Consider the following 17405-nt stretch of genomic DNA (forward strand, 5'->3'; position numbering starts at 1 on the left):
ACTTGCCTTTTGTAAAATTTCAAATGGCCATAACTCCTAAACCGGACTCGGGACATTCAGATCCTAAAAATATGCACACCTTAATACTGATAGTCTGCATGTTTGTATTAGATCCTTTAAACATTGTCGAAGTTATGTGGACAAGGCTTGTATCAGTATTGGTCAATGCTCAGCATTCAACAAAAATTTCAAAGGGCCATAACTTCTATACAGGATACTTAAGTCCTGACAATATGCGCAAGTTCACTTATAGTGATACGTTTATTTCAGTTGGGCTAAATCCCTTGAAAACTATAGGAGTTATCCGACAAAGATTGGACGGCCAGACAGATGGGAAAGGCGGCAACTATATGCTTTACCTTGGAGCTTAATAAGACACAGGCTAAAATAGAAGAAACCACACTGAATTTTGAATTTTTATTAACCAAAAATAAAGAGCATTGAAATATAAACATATTGCTTTCTTTTTCAAATATATAAATGCATAAATCTTAAACAATGGGTAGAAATGTATCAAATGAATGTGAAATTGAAACACACAAACATCAAATCATGTACAGCAGAGAAAAATAGATCAAAATTTAGACAAAGTATTATGCATAGGTTATTGCTATGTAGTGTGATTTGTTTATAGGTATGATAAACTGGAGATACATTTTAACTCATATCAAATACAAGATACATCTATAGGCTGGCAACTTTTACAACTAGAATGTTGAGCTAAAACAGATAGAATATTTTGAAACCACTTGATATAACTGAGCTAAAAAATAATCGGTATGAAATTTTAGGTTGCAAAATTATAAAATAGCTACGGTAACAAATGTAAATTTCAGCAAGTAGAAAAATATTCAGAATGAAATTTTTCTAAAACAACCACAACAAAATAATTATGAAAGCTTATTAACATATGCAAAAAAGTAAAGAACTTAACAATAAATAAATAAGTGTTTTCATTTTTGGGATGTATAGAACACTAAATATAAGAATGAAAATGAGTGTATCACATATAAAAGAAAATACTGAATTACTTTTTGATTTGAAGTAAAATATTGTTCAAAGAAAACTGATCACAGGGGTTGATTTTGATTTGCAAATTAGTATGTTCTTTGGTTTGAAAATAGTCACTTTGATACAAAAATATTGCAAAAAGTCCTTCCTAAACGAAGGAAAGACTCTTGTTATAAACTTTATGATCTTGATAGAAAAGTTCAATTCATGAACGCTGTAACCATATGTAAAATAAAATGTTAAAGTATATATCAAATGCAAAGTTAAGGACTAAGTTTGCAATGGATTGTAAACTCCTTGGACGGAATGTACGCTACATGGACGGAATATAAATTCCTATACAAATGATAACAAGAATATGGCATCAACAAAAGCAGTTCAACATCAAGTTCAAGAAAAAACAACATTAAAATGCAATATGTAATGAGTGAATAATACATTTCAACCCACTGTTTCTTTAATATTGAACTAGATCGCAAAGTTTATCACATTATCATTGTAAATATAACCACTTTAACAAATTACAAACCCTATAATAAAATACCAAAATATATATAAGCCAAAAAAGGAAAATCAGTTTTGATATGTCCAAACACATAGTATAAACGTTTGGGTAAAGCTTCAAGATCAGGTAAATTTGACAAAAAGACAAACCATACTTAGAAATATAAACTGGTTAACGGGAAAGGGAAATAAACATTGTCTAGGGTAGGATGCATCATTTTGCAGTAAAGCCATAGAATTTGACACAAGAGTATGAAAGCGCAGATTTTTACAGCGTATATCATTATTGCGGAATGTCACTAGAAACTGTTTTCTCAATACAATATTCGTAACACAGTATTCGTAACACAGAAGGATGTATATCAAAGTTCAACATAATAATTATCACAGTTTAACAACTGCTGCAAACTTCATCACAGATCATGTTAAATTCTATTGCTGAAGTGTACTAAATAACTAATATATGTTTTTACACACTATTATCTGAGCTCACAGTAAGAGTTTATTGAAGGTTTATTTGCTTTTACTAAAAGACAATTTGTTTTTGTAGATGCAAGCCGCACAGTGTTCTTGAAGCTTTACCCCTTCCATGTCCCAAGTCCAAAGTAAATCTGGGGCATTTCATTTCAGTTTTGAATTTCTTCGAATTCATTTTGCTCCATTTTTCCTAGCAAGGTTTTCATTTATTTTCCTGTAGTGTCTTCAAAGAGCTGGCATAATGTTCCGCGCATTCTTCTTTATATAATCAAAATTAAGTATAAACTTTTTACTGCCCCTTGGCTGTTGCTTCTGTACTTATCCACAAATAAACTTAATATAAATTTACATAAAATAAATAAAGTAACGTTTGATGTTAATTCATATTATCGAGGAGTTTGCGTATTATCGCTAAACATTTTATTTTTTCCTCGATCTCAGCTCCTTTTCCTTTTTCAAAATGTCTGCCTCCATTGAGGAAATTCTCTTAAGCAAGTCATTCTTTCTTAACAATGTGGTTTCTAACTGTTCTTGTGCGCTTTGTGCGTGTTCCCTTTGTGAGGGATCCCTTTCCATATGTCTGATACCTTCCCGTAATCCCGCCTCCATTCTGAGTACGTCAGATAATTCTTCATTCAAAGAGTCATTTTTAGATTGGAGATCTACTAATTGTGAATCCACAACATCTCTCTGTGTGGATATTGGCGGAGGTGGTCTCCTTTGTTGACTGAAACATTAGATACAAATTTACTCATATGAAACAGAAACAACGAATACAATACGGCAAATTAATATCCTAAATTAATATATCATTCAACTTTATTAAGTTTTACAACAAAGCCAAACAGTCTTCCCTATTCCGAAGAACATCCACTGTTCGAGTCAAAAATGTACAAAAAGAAATACCTATATAATTAGTGGCTATATATGATGAATGAATGAATGAGTTGGGTTTTACGGCGAATCGACACAAAAAGGTCATATATCGCCGATATATATGATGAGATTTTGACATCTTCGACTAACCCTATACAGTTAGAAAAGAACATGAGCGACTGAGCATCACTACAACGAACATTCATTCTAAAGGAGGATTCAACAAAACTCGTCACTTCTTATAAATCATTTGAGATTGCGTTACATTTTAACCTAAATTACAATAATATAAAATGTAGGAAATAAATCATGCTGTCAGAAGATAACTATATACTATCTGAATGATTGTTTTAATTCCGTTATTCAATTCAGATGACAAGCAACAAAACAAAATTTCGGCAGATGCCAGATGCCATGTAAAATGGTCTTACCTAGAACGCGAAACTCTGACGGGTCCTGTACCTCTCAATTCTGCCATACGATTGGCCAGGAAGTCTGAAGTTGCTAGGTAACCTCCCTTTGACGCTAAGTACTGACGTAATCTCGCTGTGCCTGACCTATTTTCGTACCCGTACATTCTCTGGTTCATACGCTTAAATAGTAGAAGAGAAAATAGTTGTTAAATAGGCAGATAACAACATCACTTTAAAACCAAAACAGGTACAGTAGCTTTGATGCATCAATCTGCAACCAAGTTTTATTTACGCCGTAGTAAATAGCAATTAATGTTGTAAAATGTCACTGAATCTAAAACAAATTGGTTTAAAGCAACTTTGGAAAAAAACACGATGGTACCTGAGGAGAGAATTCTTCTCTGGTTGGCCCTTCTACTTTCATGTCTACTAATTCACCAATCACATTCGTTTTCTCATCGGTTTTCTTGGCAAGTGGAGCAAGTGCTTGTTCAAGAGCTGGTCTGCTATTTGTTGCTGGTTGACCAATCAGAGATTGTGCAGTAGCTGTGTTCTGTGACCTTGAGAAGAACATGTCTTGGCACACGACCTTGAGGCACTGTTTATTTAATGAAAATACAAAACAATTAGTAAATGAAATGAATTGTTTTCGCATATATGTGAAAACTTTCTATTAGAATACAATGGAAACTTCAAATTTGAACTACAGGCACAAAATCAATTTTGCTATGACCTGGCTGTGCATTTTTATTCTACTAAAACGTCTAGTAATCAAATGGATGACTCGTATGTAATGTTTAATGAAAGAATTTAGGTTTTATATTCATTTTCATAACAGCCGATTGTACAAAAAATAAACTGTGAAATTCCATACCTTGTAAAATTGTCGCAAGAACTGTGAGTTTCCATCATCTGTCATCTGTCCACATTTGATGTGAGACATTGAATGTAAAATGAGCACAACAAATTCACCAATAGAGTCAATTCTCTCTTTACGCACAAACAGAATATTCCTAGCATGCTCATAAAACACAGAGTTCCTAAATGCATTACGTTCATAGTTGTTTGGAGGCAAGTTAGAGGCTAACAGTAGAGTCACTTCAGGTGTTCCTGAAAAAAAGAGTTTTGTTTTAAGATTTCAAGTGAAACATCAAAGCTTAAACACAAATTTGAAACACTTATAAAATTCTTTCTTCTTTAATGTTGAAACAAAGGGGCCGACTCAGTACTTGTATGATCAAAGATATAACGGTGGTGAAAACATCGAGTTTCTATTATCTGTAATTGATTTCAAAACAGGACGTCAACTGGTCATCTTGTAAACAAACAATAATAAGATGTACAAAGTATAACTTACACATCACGAATATAGTATCTATGCTAAAATGTTTATTCAGCAACAGGCATGCTTTCATTTATGTAAATGAGTAAATTCAGCGGACTGCAATGCTGTCATTTACGAAAATGAGTATACAAGATTATTCTTCAAACTAACACAACTCGTAAAACAGTTTTGGTATGTAGCTTTTTCTTACCTATCTGTTGATGCAGTAATTTAATCACAAATACACCAAACCGGTAAACAACAAACTGACTAGATGAGATCTGGTTAATATCAACCGGAACAAGGTCACCTTTGCATGTCCATTGGGCGTCCTTAATATCAATATATGCTCTACTGTAATCAGCCCCTGCAAGTACATTTCAATATAAGGATATCAAATAGAATGTTGTCATTTGAACTTAAGCAAAAAAAAATCAACTTTAGTATATGACTAATCCATGTTATGTATTTTTCACTATGTTTTAGATTTACACAACAAACGCTTATAAAAAGTATTTTCTGGTCAGTTCTGACGTACTTGCAAATTCCATGGCGGGACCAACTTTTCATTGTCAAAGCTGAATTTCGGTTGTTTATTTTAGCTTTTTTCTCATATCATATCAATCATCATATAAAATGCCTATAATAGCACATGCATTATGGAATCAGTGACATAAATCAAAGCCGAGCGGTTACGTTCACTTTATTACCCTTCACCTATTTGGTTCAAGACATGGCTTAGGGTGAAGAATGTCTCACGTGAGATCAAAACAATTAACTTAATTTATTAATTTTGTTGGGTTTAACGTCGCGCCGACACAATTATAGGTCATATGGCAACTTTACAGCTTTGATGGTGGAGGAAGACCTCAGGTGCATTATTTCATCATGAACGGGTACCAGGGTAGAACCACCGACCTTCCGTAAGCCAGCTGGATGGCTTCCTCACATGAAGAATTCAACGCCCCGAGTGAGGCTCGAAACTACATTGATGAGGAGCAAGTGATTTGAAATCAGCGACCTTAACCACTCGCTTACGGGGCCCCATAATTAACTTAAAGTCAAATGACGCAAAACATGGCTTAGGGTGAAGAATTCCTCACGTGAGATCAAAACAATTAACTTAAATGTCATAATTATGATGCAAGACATAGCTTAGGGTGTAGAATTCCTCACGTGAGATCAAAACAATTAACATAAAGATCATTTGGCGACTTTCCATTGTTTGGTTGTGCAGAAAGGTCCTATGTGCACAGACATTATTTCATCAAGATAAGGAACCTGGATTCAACCACCAACCTTCTGTACGCCAGCTGCGCGGTTTCTTTGTATGATAGAGTTCTACACACCAAATAAAGTTTTTGAACCCAGTGGTGAAGGGAAAGTCATTTGAAGTCAGCAACCTTAACCACCCGGGCACAGAGTCTTCGGTCATGTCCGTACATGACCTGAAACAATGCCGAAGGGGTACAAGTGGTCTTCCACCATCTCAGAATGCTCGCACGAAATCGCCATATGATCTAACCTGTATATGTGTGAATCTAAAACCAAACCAAAACAAGAGGACCATGATGGTCCTGAATCGCTCACCTATCCCCACAAGACCCAGTGTTGAACTGAGTATGACGTCGTTATTTCTATTATTTGACATAGTGACCTAGTTTTTGAGCACATGTGACCTAGATATCATCAAGATAAAAAATTCTGACCAATTTTCATGAAGATCCATTGAAAAATATGGCCTCTAGAGAGGTCACAAGCTTTTTCTATTATTTGACCTAATGACCTAGTTTTTGAAGGCACGTGACCCACTTTTAAACTTGACCTAGATATCATCAAGGTGAACATTCTCACCAATTTTCAAGAAGATCTCATGAAAAATATGGCCTCTAGAGAGGTCACAAGGTTTTTCTATTTTTCGACCTACTGACCTAGTTTTTGACCGCACATGACCCAGTTACGAACCTGACCTAGATATCATCAAGCTGAATATTCTCACCAGTTTTCATGAAGATCCATTGAGAAATATGGCCTCTAGAGAGGTCACAAGGTTTTTCTATTTTTAGACCTACTGACCTAGTTTTTGACCCCACGTGACCCAGTTTCGAACCTGACCTAGATATCATCAAGGTGAACATTCTGACCAATATTCATGAAGATCTCATGAAAAATATGGCCTCTAGAGACGTCACAAGGTTTTTCTATTTTTAGATCTACTGACCTAGTTTTTAACCCCACGTGACCCAGTTTCGAACTTGATCTAGATATCATCAAGGTAAACATTCTGACCAATTTTCCTGAAGATCCATTGAAAAATATGGCCTCTAGAGAGGTCACAAGGTTTTTCTATTTTTAGACCTACTGACCTAGTTTTTGACCGCATGTGACCCAGTTTCGAACTTGACCTAGATATCATCAAGGTGAACATTCTGACCAATTTTCATGAAGATCCATTGAAAAATATGGCCTCTAGAGAGGTCACAAGGTTTTTCTATTTTTAGACCTACTGACCTAGTTTTTGATCCAACATGACTCAGTATTGAACTTGACCTAGATATCATTAAGGTGAACATTCTGACCAACATTCATGAAGATCTCATGAAAAATATGGCCTCTAGAGAGGTCACAAGGTTTTTCTATTTTTAGATCTACTGACCTAGTTTTTACCCCCACGTGACCCAGTTTCGAACTTGACCTAGATATCATCAAGGTGAACATTCTGACCAATTTTCATTAAGATCCATTGAGAAATATGGCCTCTAGAGAGGTCAAAAGGTTTTTCTATTTTTAGACCTAATGACCTAGTTTTTGACCCCACCTGACCCAGTTTCGAACTTGACCTAGATATCATCAAGGTGAACATTCTAAACAATATTCATGAAGATCTCATGAAAAATATGGCCTCTAGAGAGGTCACAAGGTTTTTCTATTTTTAGACCTACTGACCTAGTTTTTGACCCCACGTGACCCCGTTTCGAACTTGACCTAGATATCATCAAGGTGAACATTCTGACCAATTTTCATGAAGATCTTGTGAAATATATGGCCTCTAGAGAGGTCACAAGGTTTTTCTATTTTTAGACCTACTGACCTAGTTTTTGATGGCACGTGACCCAGTTTCGAACTTGACCTAGATATCATCAAGGTGAACATTCTGACCAACTTTCATAAAGATCCCATGAAAAATGTGACCTCTAGAGTGGTCACAAGCAAAAGTTTACGGACGCACGGACGCACGGACGGACGACGGACGACGGACGCCGCGCGATCACAAAAGCTCACCTTGTCACTTTGTGACAGGTGAGCTAAAAACAAAAGAGCTTATCAAATGCTCAAATGAGCCCTTTGCGTAAGTAAAATGCAATTAACGACAGAATCAAGGTAATTATAATATTATATACACTACCTTTGATATGTGGCCGAAGCATTTCGTCAGATGTATCTGTCTTTTCTAGCATATGTTCAAGGTCGTTGATCTGCTTGAACAACGGTGACGCCATTAACATATTAACCCAATCTTGTTCCTGATTTCCAGTCAAGGTAACACCAAGACCTGATGTACCAGAACCAGCTGATGGTTGTCTACTGTCCGGTCTAGTTGCTCCAGCTGGCAAGTTGCCAATTAAAACATCAGACGTTTCTGTCTTGTTTGCAGAGTTAGCGCCTGTTAAAAGACTCTCGTTTTGTTTGTTTTCCAAGTTCTTTCTCTGCAGAGCATTCTCCTCCATCAACATCTGTTTGGAAAGTTTTGCATATTCAGCACCATGTCGTTTTTTCTTTCTTGCTTCGAGTTTTGCTGCTAACGATGACTTTGATCTGTGAATAAACAACGTGAAAAAGATATTAATGAAAATCAAGTATTTAAATCATACTTGAACAAAAACAAATTAACTCATCTTCTTTTAACTGTATAACACAAGTTCTTACACCCTTTCATATCTTACCAACGCGATGCGATTAAATAATCAAAGTAATAAGATCTTTTGCAAGCATAGAACATACTTTATTTAAAAGCCTAGCATTCAGTAAGGTCATGTATACCAAATTCATCTCGGAACAAACTCACTTTATCAACATTTACAAATAACTGCCTGTGCATATCATTCAAGAGAATTCAGATTACTGCGTATAGAGAAACGAACAGGAAATCATACACTTCTTTCCTTTCATCTATTGGCTGTGCATGCTAAAGTTCAAACTTTCGTACCTATCCAGCTCTTCCTGGAAGTTTTCTTGCAATTTCCTCATGTTTTCTTCATGTTCTTGCAGCAACCTTTGTTTTTCACTTTCGCTGAGGTTGGATTTTCTGATCTGTTCCTCTTCATTCCTCTTTCTTTCCTCGAGCTGTTTCTGTCGAAGTCTGTTCTTCTCCTCTTCACGTTCTCTCAATCTCTGTTCTTCCAGTCTTTGCTCATCCTCCAGTTCTTGTTGTAATCTCCTACAAATATCAAATATGTTATGTTTTATAGGTTTTACTGGTCCTTACTGATTTCAACTCATTTAGATTTGAAGATTGAATACTGCTTAAGCCGGTGCTAGGGGGCGTGAGCACTATTGCATTTTTTATTACTGCTCATGAACAGACTCAATCAAACCGAGTCTGCAATTTTCACTGTTTGCCTTGTTCTCGGTGCTTCCAAGGGATCTACTTTCCAGATTTTCTTTATAGGTACATATCTGTCATACATTAATCTGTAAGAAAGACAGCACAGGTGTCTTTTAAAGTTACCATAACAGAATTCGTATTTTTTTCAAATTCTTTTAAAAAGAGAAATATGATTCCTCCATGATAACAGGATGTGATGTGAACATTTTTAAACGATGACGAAACCAATCAGAATCAATAAAACTTTTTCAGATCAAAACTGTTCAACGTTACATACTTATAATGTTCCTCCATTTTTCTTTTCTTTTCCGCTTCTCGTTCTTCCTCTTCTCTCTTTCTCTTTTCAAACTCATCTTGCATTCTACGTAGAACCTCATCTCTGAATCTCTTTGCTTCTAGTGCAGCTAAACGAGCCTCCTCTGCATATTTCTTCTTTATTTCATCTTTAGGATTATATGTTTGCATAGCATCTGAAAGTTCTTGTAGTTGTTTCTCCTTTAGTTCCAGTCTCTGGTGTGTCTGCGTAGTCTCCATCTTTGGTGTGATATCCTTTTCTGCTTGTTCGACCAACTGCTGTGTAAGTTTGTCGAAGTCACGACGTTGTTTCTAAAGGAAGAAAATAGTTTGAACGGTTTAGAACAGACACATTACTTTTCGATTTAATTATTATTTTGTACAAGTTCTTACCAATATTCACTATACATTAATATAAACATAATTTCTTGATTTTGTCCTTAAAATCATCATAAAACTAGAGATGCTTTTGAGAAAAGCGCATGTCTCCCACAACTGCCTAATCATCTAAATAGTAAGTCAGTCTTTATATACTGTTCACTTAGAGCACATGTGCATGCGCATTTTTGAACCAAAAGGACTCTTATACTACTTTTTGAGGTTAAAAATGCGCAAGAAAATCTGAGTGTTTTTTGGTAATTCAAGGGCCATAGTTTGGGCTAGTTATCAAACTTGGCCGAGCACTTATTGGCAAACACATTTTGTTCAAGTTTGGTGAAGATCGGATGAGAAATGTTCGATTTAGAGTGCGGACAAGCTTTATGACAGACACACAGACAGACACACACACACAAACAGACTGGAGTAAATCAATATGTCTCCCACACCACTGTGTGGTGGGAGACATAACTAATATTAAGACGTTGACATGGTTAGAAAAAAAACCCTACCTTCTGATCTCTCTTAAGGTCTTGTTTTCTGGCAGCTAGCTCTTCATCACTCATGCCCTTAGAGTTAGCAACGAGATCCATCATTTCCTAAAACATATTTATTTAAAATACTTAATCAGTTCCGCTACAATACGTTTTGTATAACGTCACACGAAGTTCTGCTGAACATAAAAAGGATTTAAATAGAATACACACACTTGAAACAAAAGCAAAGGCTGTCAAAATAACTAGTTGTGTCAAATTTGACTCCAACACAAATCTAATATAAATCGCATGACCAACTGTCTACACAATACCCCGAAATTAACTGATCTTCCAGTTGTAACCAGTCACTTAGGGTGAGCTATGTGGATGTGGAAAATATTGCAGAACAGCTGGACTGTGTAACTACCTATAATAATATAAAAAACTGTTGAGAAAATGGTGTTCATCCATAGAAAACAAGTAGTTAAACAAACAAAAAAAATCCTTTTTCAAGCCAATCTTGTAATGCATCTTCTAGGTAAATCGCACCTGTTCAAAAGCTTGCAACAACATTTCCCTCTCTTTCTGCCGACTCTGTTCTACTTCAGCTTTAGCACGTCTCTTCGCTGCGGCCATCTCTCGAGCTAACTGATCCTCTAAATGTATAGCTTCCTTCAGATGGCGTTGTCGTAACACTGTGTAGATCAGATTCTCTGCTTTCTCACCATTAATACCCTGAAAACACAATTTCTTTTATATTCGGGCGTGTTCGACAAAAACACCAAAGATTACCAAAATCAAGCAAAACTGTCATTGTCATATGTCATTAATTCACAAGCCATTTAACCGTTTTACATTTGTAAATAATTATGTTGGCATGTTTGAAAGTTATTTTGGTTGTAGAATTGTAGTACAAATTGTATATTACTTTGGCCATCCAGATTATCATCAAATATTTCTAGAAAAAGGCGGTAACCTATATCAAAAGAACAAAACGACATCAAAATTTAATGAATTAAATTGCATTACAGTAAAAAATAATCAATGCTTTTATTAATCCAAAGAGGCTGCATGAAAAAAAAAGAACTTCTTTTAGAAGCAAAGAACGCAACAAAACTCGACTTGCATGTAATTTATCACAGACATTTCTACATTTTCTATCCCAATTTTCTATGTACTTTAAATCAAGTTACTCTGTAAAGATAACAGCAAATTAAATCACCACCATGCAGTATCATTACTGGAAAGCTGTTGTAAAAATTTATCATTATAAGAAATGTGTTAATGTTATTACACAAGACATGCAAGTCAACATTCCTGTAAAATCCACTTAAAGATATACATTCAACATGCCAAAGACGAGTCAACATTCCTGTAAAATCTGTCGGTGAGTAATTCTAATTCCAATTAGAGACATGTACATTTGACATGCCCAAGTTGACAGCTTTTAAACATGCCTAACCAAACTGTTATCGGTTGACATATCTAAATAACCACTGCATGACTGATTGAAATTAAAACATGAAGTTACAACAATGAAGTAATTCAAACCAAATCAATACATGCTTCAAATCATCTGAACCAGTCTACAATATTTTCCTGCCAGAGTTTTTTTTAACATTATTTTACAAATAGTACCACATTCTCCACCAAACAAAACATGCTTTAAAATTACAAACTTTTTTCTTCAAAATGACACGGTAGTTATGATTTACCTGCAGAAGTTTTCTAACTTTGTAGCGTCTAAAATTCTTTAAAATATAATACAAACAGTAAATATAAGTTTCTATGTAAGGGACTATATTGGATGCCTTTCACGTGGCATAAAACATCACATCAAAAGATGTTCAAATTTTTACAGAAGAAAATAAAACTTATTCGTAACTTTCCCTTTAATCTCCACCAATATCTTACTGAAAATCACAAATGTTACAGCACATTTATTTTCAAATAGCAAGACAAAAAATATGAAGACAAATAAACACGTATTGTTTTGCCCTGTAATTTTTGTTGTCTATTACTGTCTATTACTGTAAAATGAGTAAAACGTTTTCTTTCCTTTCATCTCCATATTATTTTAAACCACTTCACGATTTTTTTCAATATCTACATTTGAATAGAACAATCATTAAATTAAAGTTGCATGCAACTAATAAAGTCTTTCTTATATGCGACCAATAAAATGAATTGTAATTTTCATTTAAATCTTTTCATATTCAAAACATGAAGAAAAGCAATATACCTGGACGTTCTTTTTCAGTTCGCTATCTTCCACCTTACGAGCGATTTCATCATTGAGCTTGTCACGCTCCTGTTGCTGTCTGGTCATTTCCTCTTCCATCTCCAGGCGGTGTTTCTCCTCTAGCTGGGCATCCCGTTTCTTACGTCTTTCAAGAATCTACCAATAACAGAAAGCTTTCTAAACAATCTGACAAAATCATAAAATAAACGCAAGTAAAAGGTTTTTTCTCTCCTTATTTTCTTCACAAAATTTCACTATCGTGAAAAACACATTTACTCTCTTTAATTTAAAGAACTTGTAAAACGTGAAAATTTTCAAACTATCATTCAACTAAAAAGTAACTTTGATAAGATTACACTAAACAATTTGACTGTTTAATCTAAAAATGCCTGGTTTGCTTACACAGTGTCGCTACTCATGATTTTTTTTCGCAGGTTTTCACTAACAATTACTGTATATTCTCCAGTTAGTACCACCCCTTAATTAACGCCATTCCCGAATTTCCAAAAAAGAAATTAAAACTTTAACTTAAAGTCATTTAGGTCGTAAGTGAATACATTGGTATATTTATTAAATTACTTCATTGTAAGTAGCATGCATTATTTACATTTACTAAGAAAATATAAAAATACCCAATATTAGGGCATTTATAAATACCTCTCTTTTGCAAAAGGTAATGCCCAGGGGGCGTTAATAAAGTTAAAGACAGTATGCACAAACCATACCCAATGTCATTCCTATACAAAGATACACTTACCCTGTCTTTAATAGCTCTCTTCTGTCTGTCTTTCTCCTGATCAAGATTAGCGGTAAGAGATGCCATTTCACGTTGATGTTCCGCCAGAAGACGTTTATATTCATCCTCAGACATATTCTGCCTATTAAGTAACATGTCACGATCAAACTTGTTTTTATGTTCTGCGACAGCCTGAAACAGAAGACAAAATCGTAAAATACTTTAGAACTCTAGGTATCTGTACTTTTCAAATAAATGCCAAATGTACTTTTTCAGACAACTCTAAGCTTGTAAAGCTTGACATTCAGGAATATTAATTTTTATTTCCAAATATACTACATAATTATCTTTTAATACTTCAAAAAATACTGAAAAACCTTAAGCACATATGTAGTATAGTATGACTGTAAGGCTTAGGGTTAACTTGAAAAAGTATCACTGGGTTCGAGGAAGATACGTTTACATACCAATCTCTTCTGCTGCTGTATCTGCGTTTCTATTGCCATTTCCTCTGTTGCCATTTCTTCGTTCAGATGCAGATTCATCTCTCTTTGTTCATCAAGCTGTCTTCCTTCCAAATTCTCAGCTTCCTGGGTCTGTTTTTCAAGTAACTTTTGCTGTTCGGGTGTAAGTTCATCGCCATTAACCTTTTCGTTAATGTCCATGATGACGTCTGCTGCATCGCTGTCACCCTGGGCAACCTATGAAATCATAATGGAACAGATAATGAGTCTATTTTAAACTGTTTGCACATTACATTTACAATCGACATTGTATTAAAAGACCATCCAAGGGACTGCTAAGAAGTGGTCTCTTAATGAATTTCAGTCAGATGAAAAGAAACGTTATTTTAACTCTTAATGTAACTGTATTTAATATGAACATACATGTATGGTTTAAAAATCTGTTTTAATATCGGGAACTCTTTTCCAAGTCCACAAACTGCGAAAATTATGGCTAGATTGTTTGTCAGTTCGACTGATACAAAGGTTAATTGCATTCAGTCATGTGCAAAACGTACTTGCTAATTACACAGATGAAGAAATGCCCGGTAGAATTTTGGTACCCGGTCGCTTAATAGATACTTTTTTTTCAAATATTTTACCTGTCGGGACTACATTAATGTGGTCGCTAGTCGTTTAATAAAAAAGTCGTTTAATGGAATCAATTTTTGTAATGAAAACGTTCGGGAAGGATTTTGACCGGTCGTTTAATACAAAAATCGCTTAACAGAGGTGGTCGCAAGTACGATGTCGCGTGTATTTTAAAAAAAAACATCCTTCAGTGAAAATTTTGAAACGTACGTTTTTAAATCTAACATTTCACTGAAATAGGTACAATCGCTTTCAAATGATTGTTTCAACACACGAGTATGTCAATAGGTCAGATCAAATGATTGTTTCAATACATGAATACGTCAATAGGTCGAATATATATTTGAGGCATTTTACATATCATTTGAGATATATACTTACATGTCTCTTTGTGATTCTGTCAAGTTCTCTAGCAACAGCTTGCTCTTTTTCATGTTCCTCTCGGACACGTTTTCTAGCTGCTAGTTTACCAACAATCTTGTCTTTCTGTGCCTGTCTCGTCTCATCTTGACGATTCATCAGCTTGTCCATCTCAGCCTGGAACTCTGCAAGGATCTTATCTTTCTCCTCCTCACTCTTGTTGCGCATGGCATCACGCAGTGCTTGTTCCTGTGCCAGTCTCTGTTGCTCCTGAAACGAGTTTTTAAAGTTTTGCAAATACTGGCGAAAATCAAAGTAGCTAAACTGTAGTCCTTGAAAGAGCAGATAATTTAGTGTAAAGATAAATTATATAATCAAAGCTCTGAAATAAATTTATGAATCCATATTAGTGTGAACTCATTATGAGGTTTGATAAGCATTGTTTTGCTTATCAAAGACTTTCATTACAACTTTAATCAAACAGAAAATTCAAGATTCGTTCAAGTTTCAAGTTTCTTTTAAAAAAAATGCTTCCCATTCATCTATTTTATTTTAACTCATGACAATAAATAGATACTACCTTCTCGAGAAGTCTTCTGGCCTCCAGTAGTGCCTTGTCTTCACGTTCTCTGTCAGCCTCACTCTGAATTTCTCTTGCGTCTATCAGCCTCTGTTGCTCTTCTGCAGACATGCCATTTCGTTCTTCATCCATTAACTTCACTGGTTTCTTCCTGTCCTTTCTATTTCGCAAAGCAGCCTTCATTTTCTCTATTTGATCTTGCAATGATAGGTTACGTTCCCGTGCCTGGCGAATCATTTCTTTTTTAACTTCATCATCAACATCTAGACTCTTAATCTTCCTTTCAAATTCATGATCAATTTCAGGTACCTGTAAACATGTTTAAAAAAAAGACTTTCATGTCTTGTCAGTTCTACATAATTTTAACCACAACACAATGTGGTTTGCGTTTCAATAAAAATTAAACATTAACATTACGACTAATGTCTTCATCAAGATTATTATTACAACAAATGAAATATCACAATGGTAACGTAATGTCAAGTAATGAATACACATACCTATTATGCACTACCCTAGATACGACAACACTTATTTCTCAAAATAGAATATTATAAAAAAAAAACCAAAAAAAAAAAACCGAAATGCTGTCTTTTTTCACAATGAGAATGGAACATGTTTTGAGGCACAAATTTTTGCAAATATTTTATTTTTTGCAAAAAAACTTATATGCATGCAAATATAAACTGCTTAGTTTTTCAAAATATAAACTAACCTGAAATAAAATTGTTTACCTGAACTTCATCTCTAGCATTTTCACCTTCAAATTGGATTTCCGCTAAAGATCTCTCTTGATTCTCCTGAAGTCGCAGAAGGTCTCGCATCAATTCATCGTAACTTGGCATTTGAACATCTGGCACCGACTCGATTCCAACTCCCTGTCCTTCAGCCTCTGCACAGTGTTTGCGGTACAATTCCTTTCTTCGACTTCTTCTATTTTCCAGCAGCTTCTTCCTTAGACCTTCCAGCTGCATCTGTTTTTGTTTGTCAAAAGCATCATTAACCTTTTGCAGATTCATTGCATAATCAGCCATAATTCTATCACGCTCTTTCTCACTTTGCACTTTTTCAAGTTTCTGACGCAGATCTTCCTTTGCTTCATACATCATGTTACGTTTCTTCTTTTCAAACTCCTCAAGCGTATCTTGCATAGAATTCATTTCATCTGATTTAAGATCATTTTCAAGCTTGGCTGCCTCATATGCTTGTTTTTCAAACAGTTTTCTTAACAAGTCTTTCCATGCTGCACCAGGATCTGCTACAGATGCTGCACTTTCATTTTTAGATTTACTGTCTTTCTTTTCCTTTGATGCTTTGACAAGAGTTGCTTTTCCTTTCTTAGAGTCTTTTCCAGCAGTATCCTTTGCACGTTTCTTATCTTTGTCATTTGTCACCCCAGTTGTTGTACCAAATGAAGCCTTTTGCTCATCCTGGTTTTCAATATTGAAGTTATTGACATTGTGAACATTTCCGCCGCCAGCAGCGTTCTTGATCAAATTCAACAATTCCGTTGAAAGGTAGAATGGGCCTCCTGATTCAAGCATAGCAATCAATTGTTTTATCAAAGGAACTAACTCTGAATCTTTCTCCTTTTCTGAACTGCTAGCATCACCATAAACTCCACTAAGCTGACAATCATAATCTCCAGCAAGCAATGCACTATGGGTAAGAACAACTTTAGCTTCTTGGCAACAAAGTTCTGATCTCTGTCTCGCATATTCAACGGCCGAATGTGCTTGGTCAAGATGTTCTACATGGGTTACAATCTGACCCTTGAGCTCTGCTAGCAGACGGTTTTTGCTTTGACGGTAGCGCTGAAGTTGAACGTTTTCCCCATCAGTATTTCCAGAACCTAATGAAATAGAAAATAGACCATCCACTAATTCTTTTGACTATTGAATCACTTCCTCTGTGGAGATAGTTAAAACAGAGCATATAAAACTTGGCAAGTATTTAACTGGGGTGTAAACTTGTGATCTGATATAAAAAGATTAAACCGATACATTAAAATGCGATGATTCAGGATTCAAAACT

General features: G+C 35.1%; 1 protein-coding gene across 6 annotated transcripts in view; it reads right to left on the bottom strand.

Moving 5' to 3' along the window:
• Positions 1 to 403: 403 nt before the first annotated feature.
• Positions 404 to 17405, bottom strand: part of LOC123538081 (uncharacterized) — a 175751-nt gene continuing 158749 nt past the window's right edge. For 4 of the 6 annotated variants that reach the window (XM_053530443.1, XM_053530441.1, XM_053530440.1 and 1 more), the window contains 17 exons: positions 16106 to 17223; positions 15372 to 15680; positions 14813 to 15061; positions 13805 to 14038; positions 13359 to 13529; positions 12602 to 12757; positions 12075 to 12110; positions 10909 to 11094; positions 10396 to 10482; positions 9489 to 9817; positions 8813 to 9043; positions 8012 to 8421; positions 4817 to 4972; positions 4156 to 4391; positions 3664 to 3879; positions 3300 to 3460; positions 404 to 2719 (listed from right to left, as the gene is read on the bottom strand). In XM_053530443.1, coding sequence (XP_053386418.1) covers positions 2413 to 2719; positions 3300 to 3460; positions 3664 to 3879; positions 4156 to 4391; positions 4817 to 4972; positions 8012 to 8421; positions 8813 to 9043; positions 9489 to 9817; positions 10396 to 10482; positions 10909 to 11094; positions 12075 to 12110; positions 12602 to 12757; positions 13359 to 13529; positions 13805 to 14038; positions 14813 to 15061; positions 15372 to 15680; positions 16106 to 17223 — 4592 coding nt within the window. In that variant the 3' untranslated portion in view covers positions 404 to 2412. The remainder of the gene's footprint in view (positions 2720 to 3299; positions 3461 to 3663; positions 3880 to 4155; positions 4392 to 4816; positions 4973 to 8011; positions 8422 to 8812; positions 9044 to 9488; positions 9818 to 10395; positions 10483 to 10908; positions 11095 to 12074; positions 12111 to 12601; positions 12758 to 13358; positions 13530 to 13804; positions 14039 to 14812; positions 15062 to 15371; positions 15681 to 16105; positions 17224 to 17405) is intronic. The other 2 variants (XM_053530446.1, XM_053530444.1) reach the window with 1 other exon arrangement.

The sequence above is a fragment of the Mercenaria mercenaria genome, chromosome 18 (genome assembly GCF_021730395.1).
Source record: "Mercenaria mercenaria strain notata chromosome 18, MADL_Memer_1, whole genome shotgun sequence".
NCBI lineage: Eukaryota > Metazoa > Mollusca > Bivalvia > Venerida > Veneridae > Mercenaria > Mercenaria mercenaria.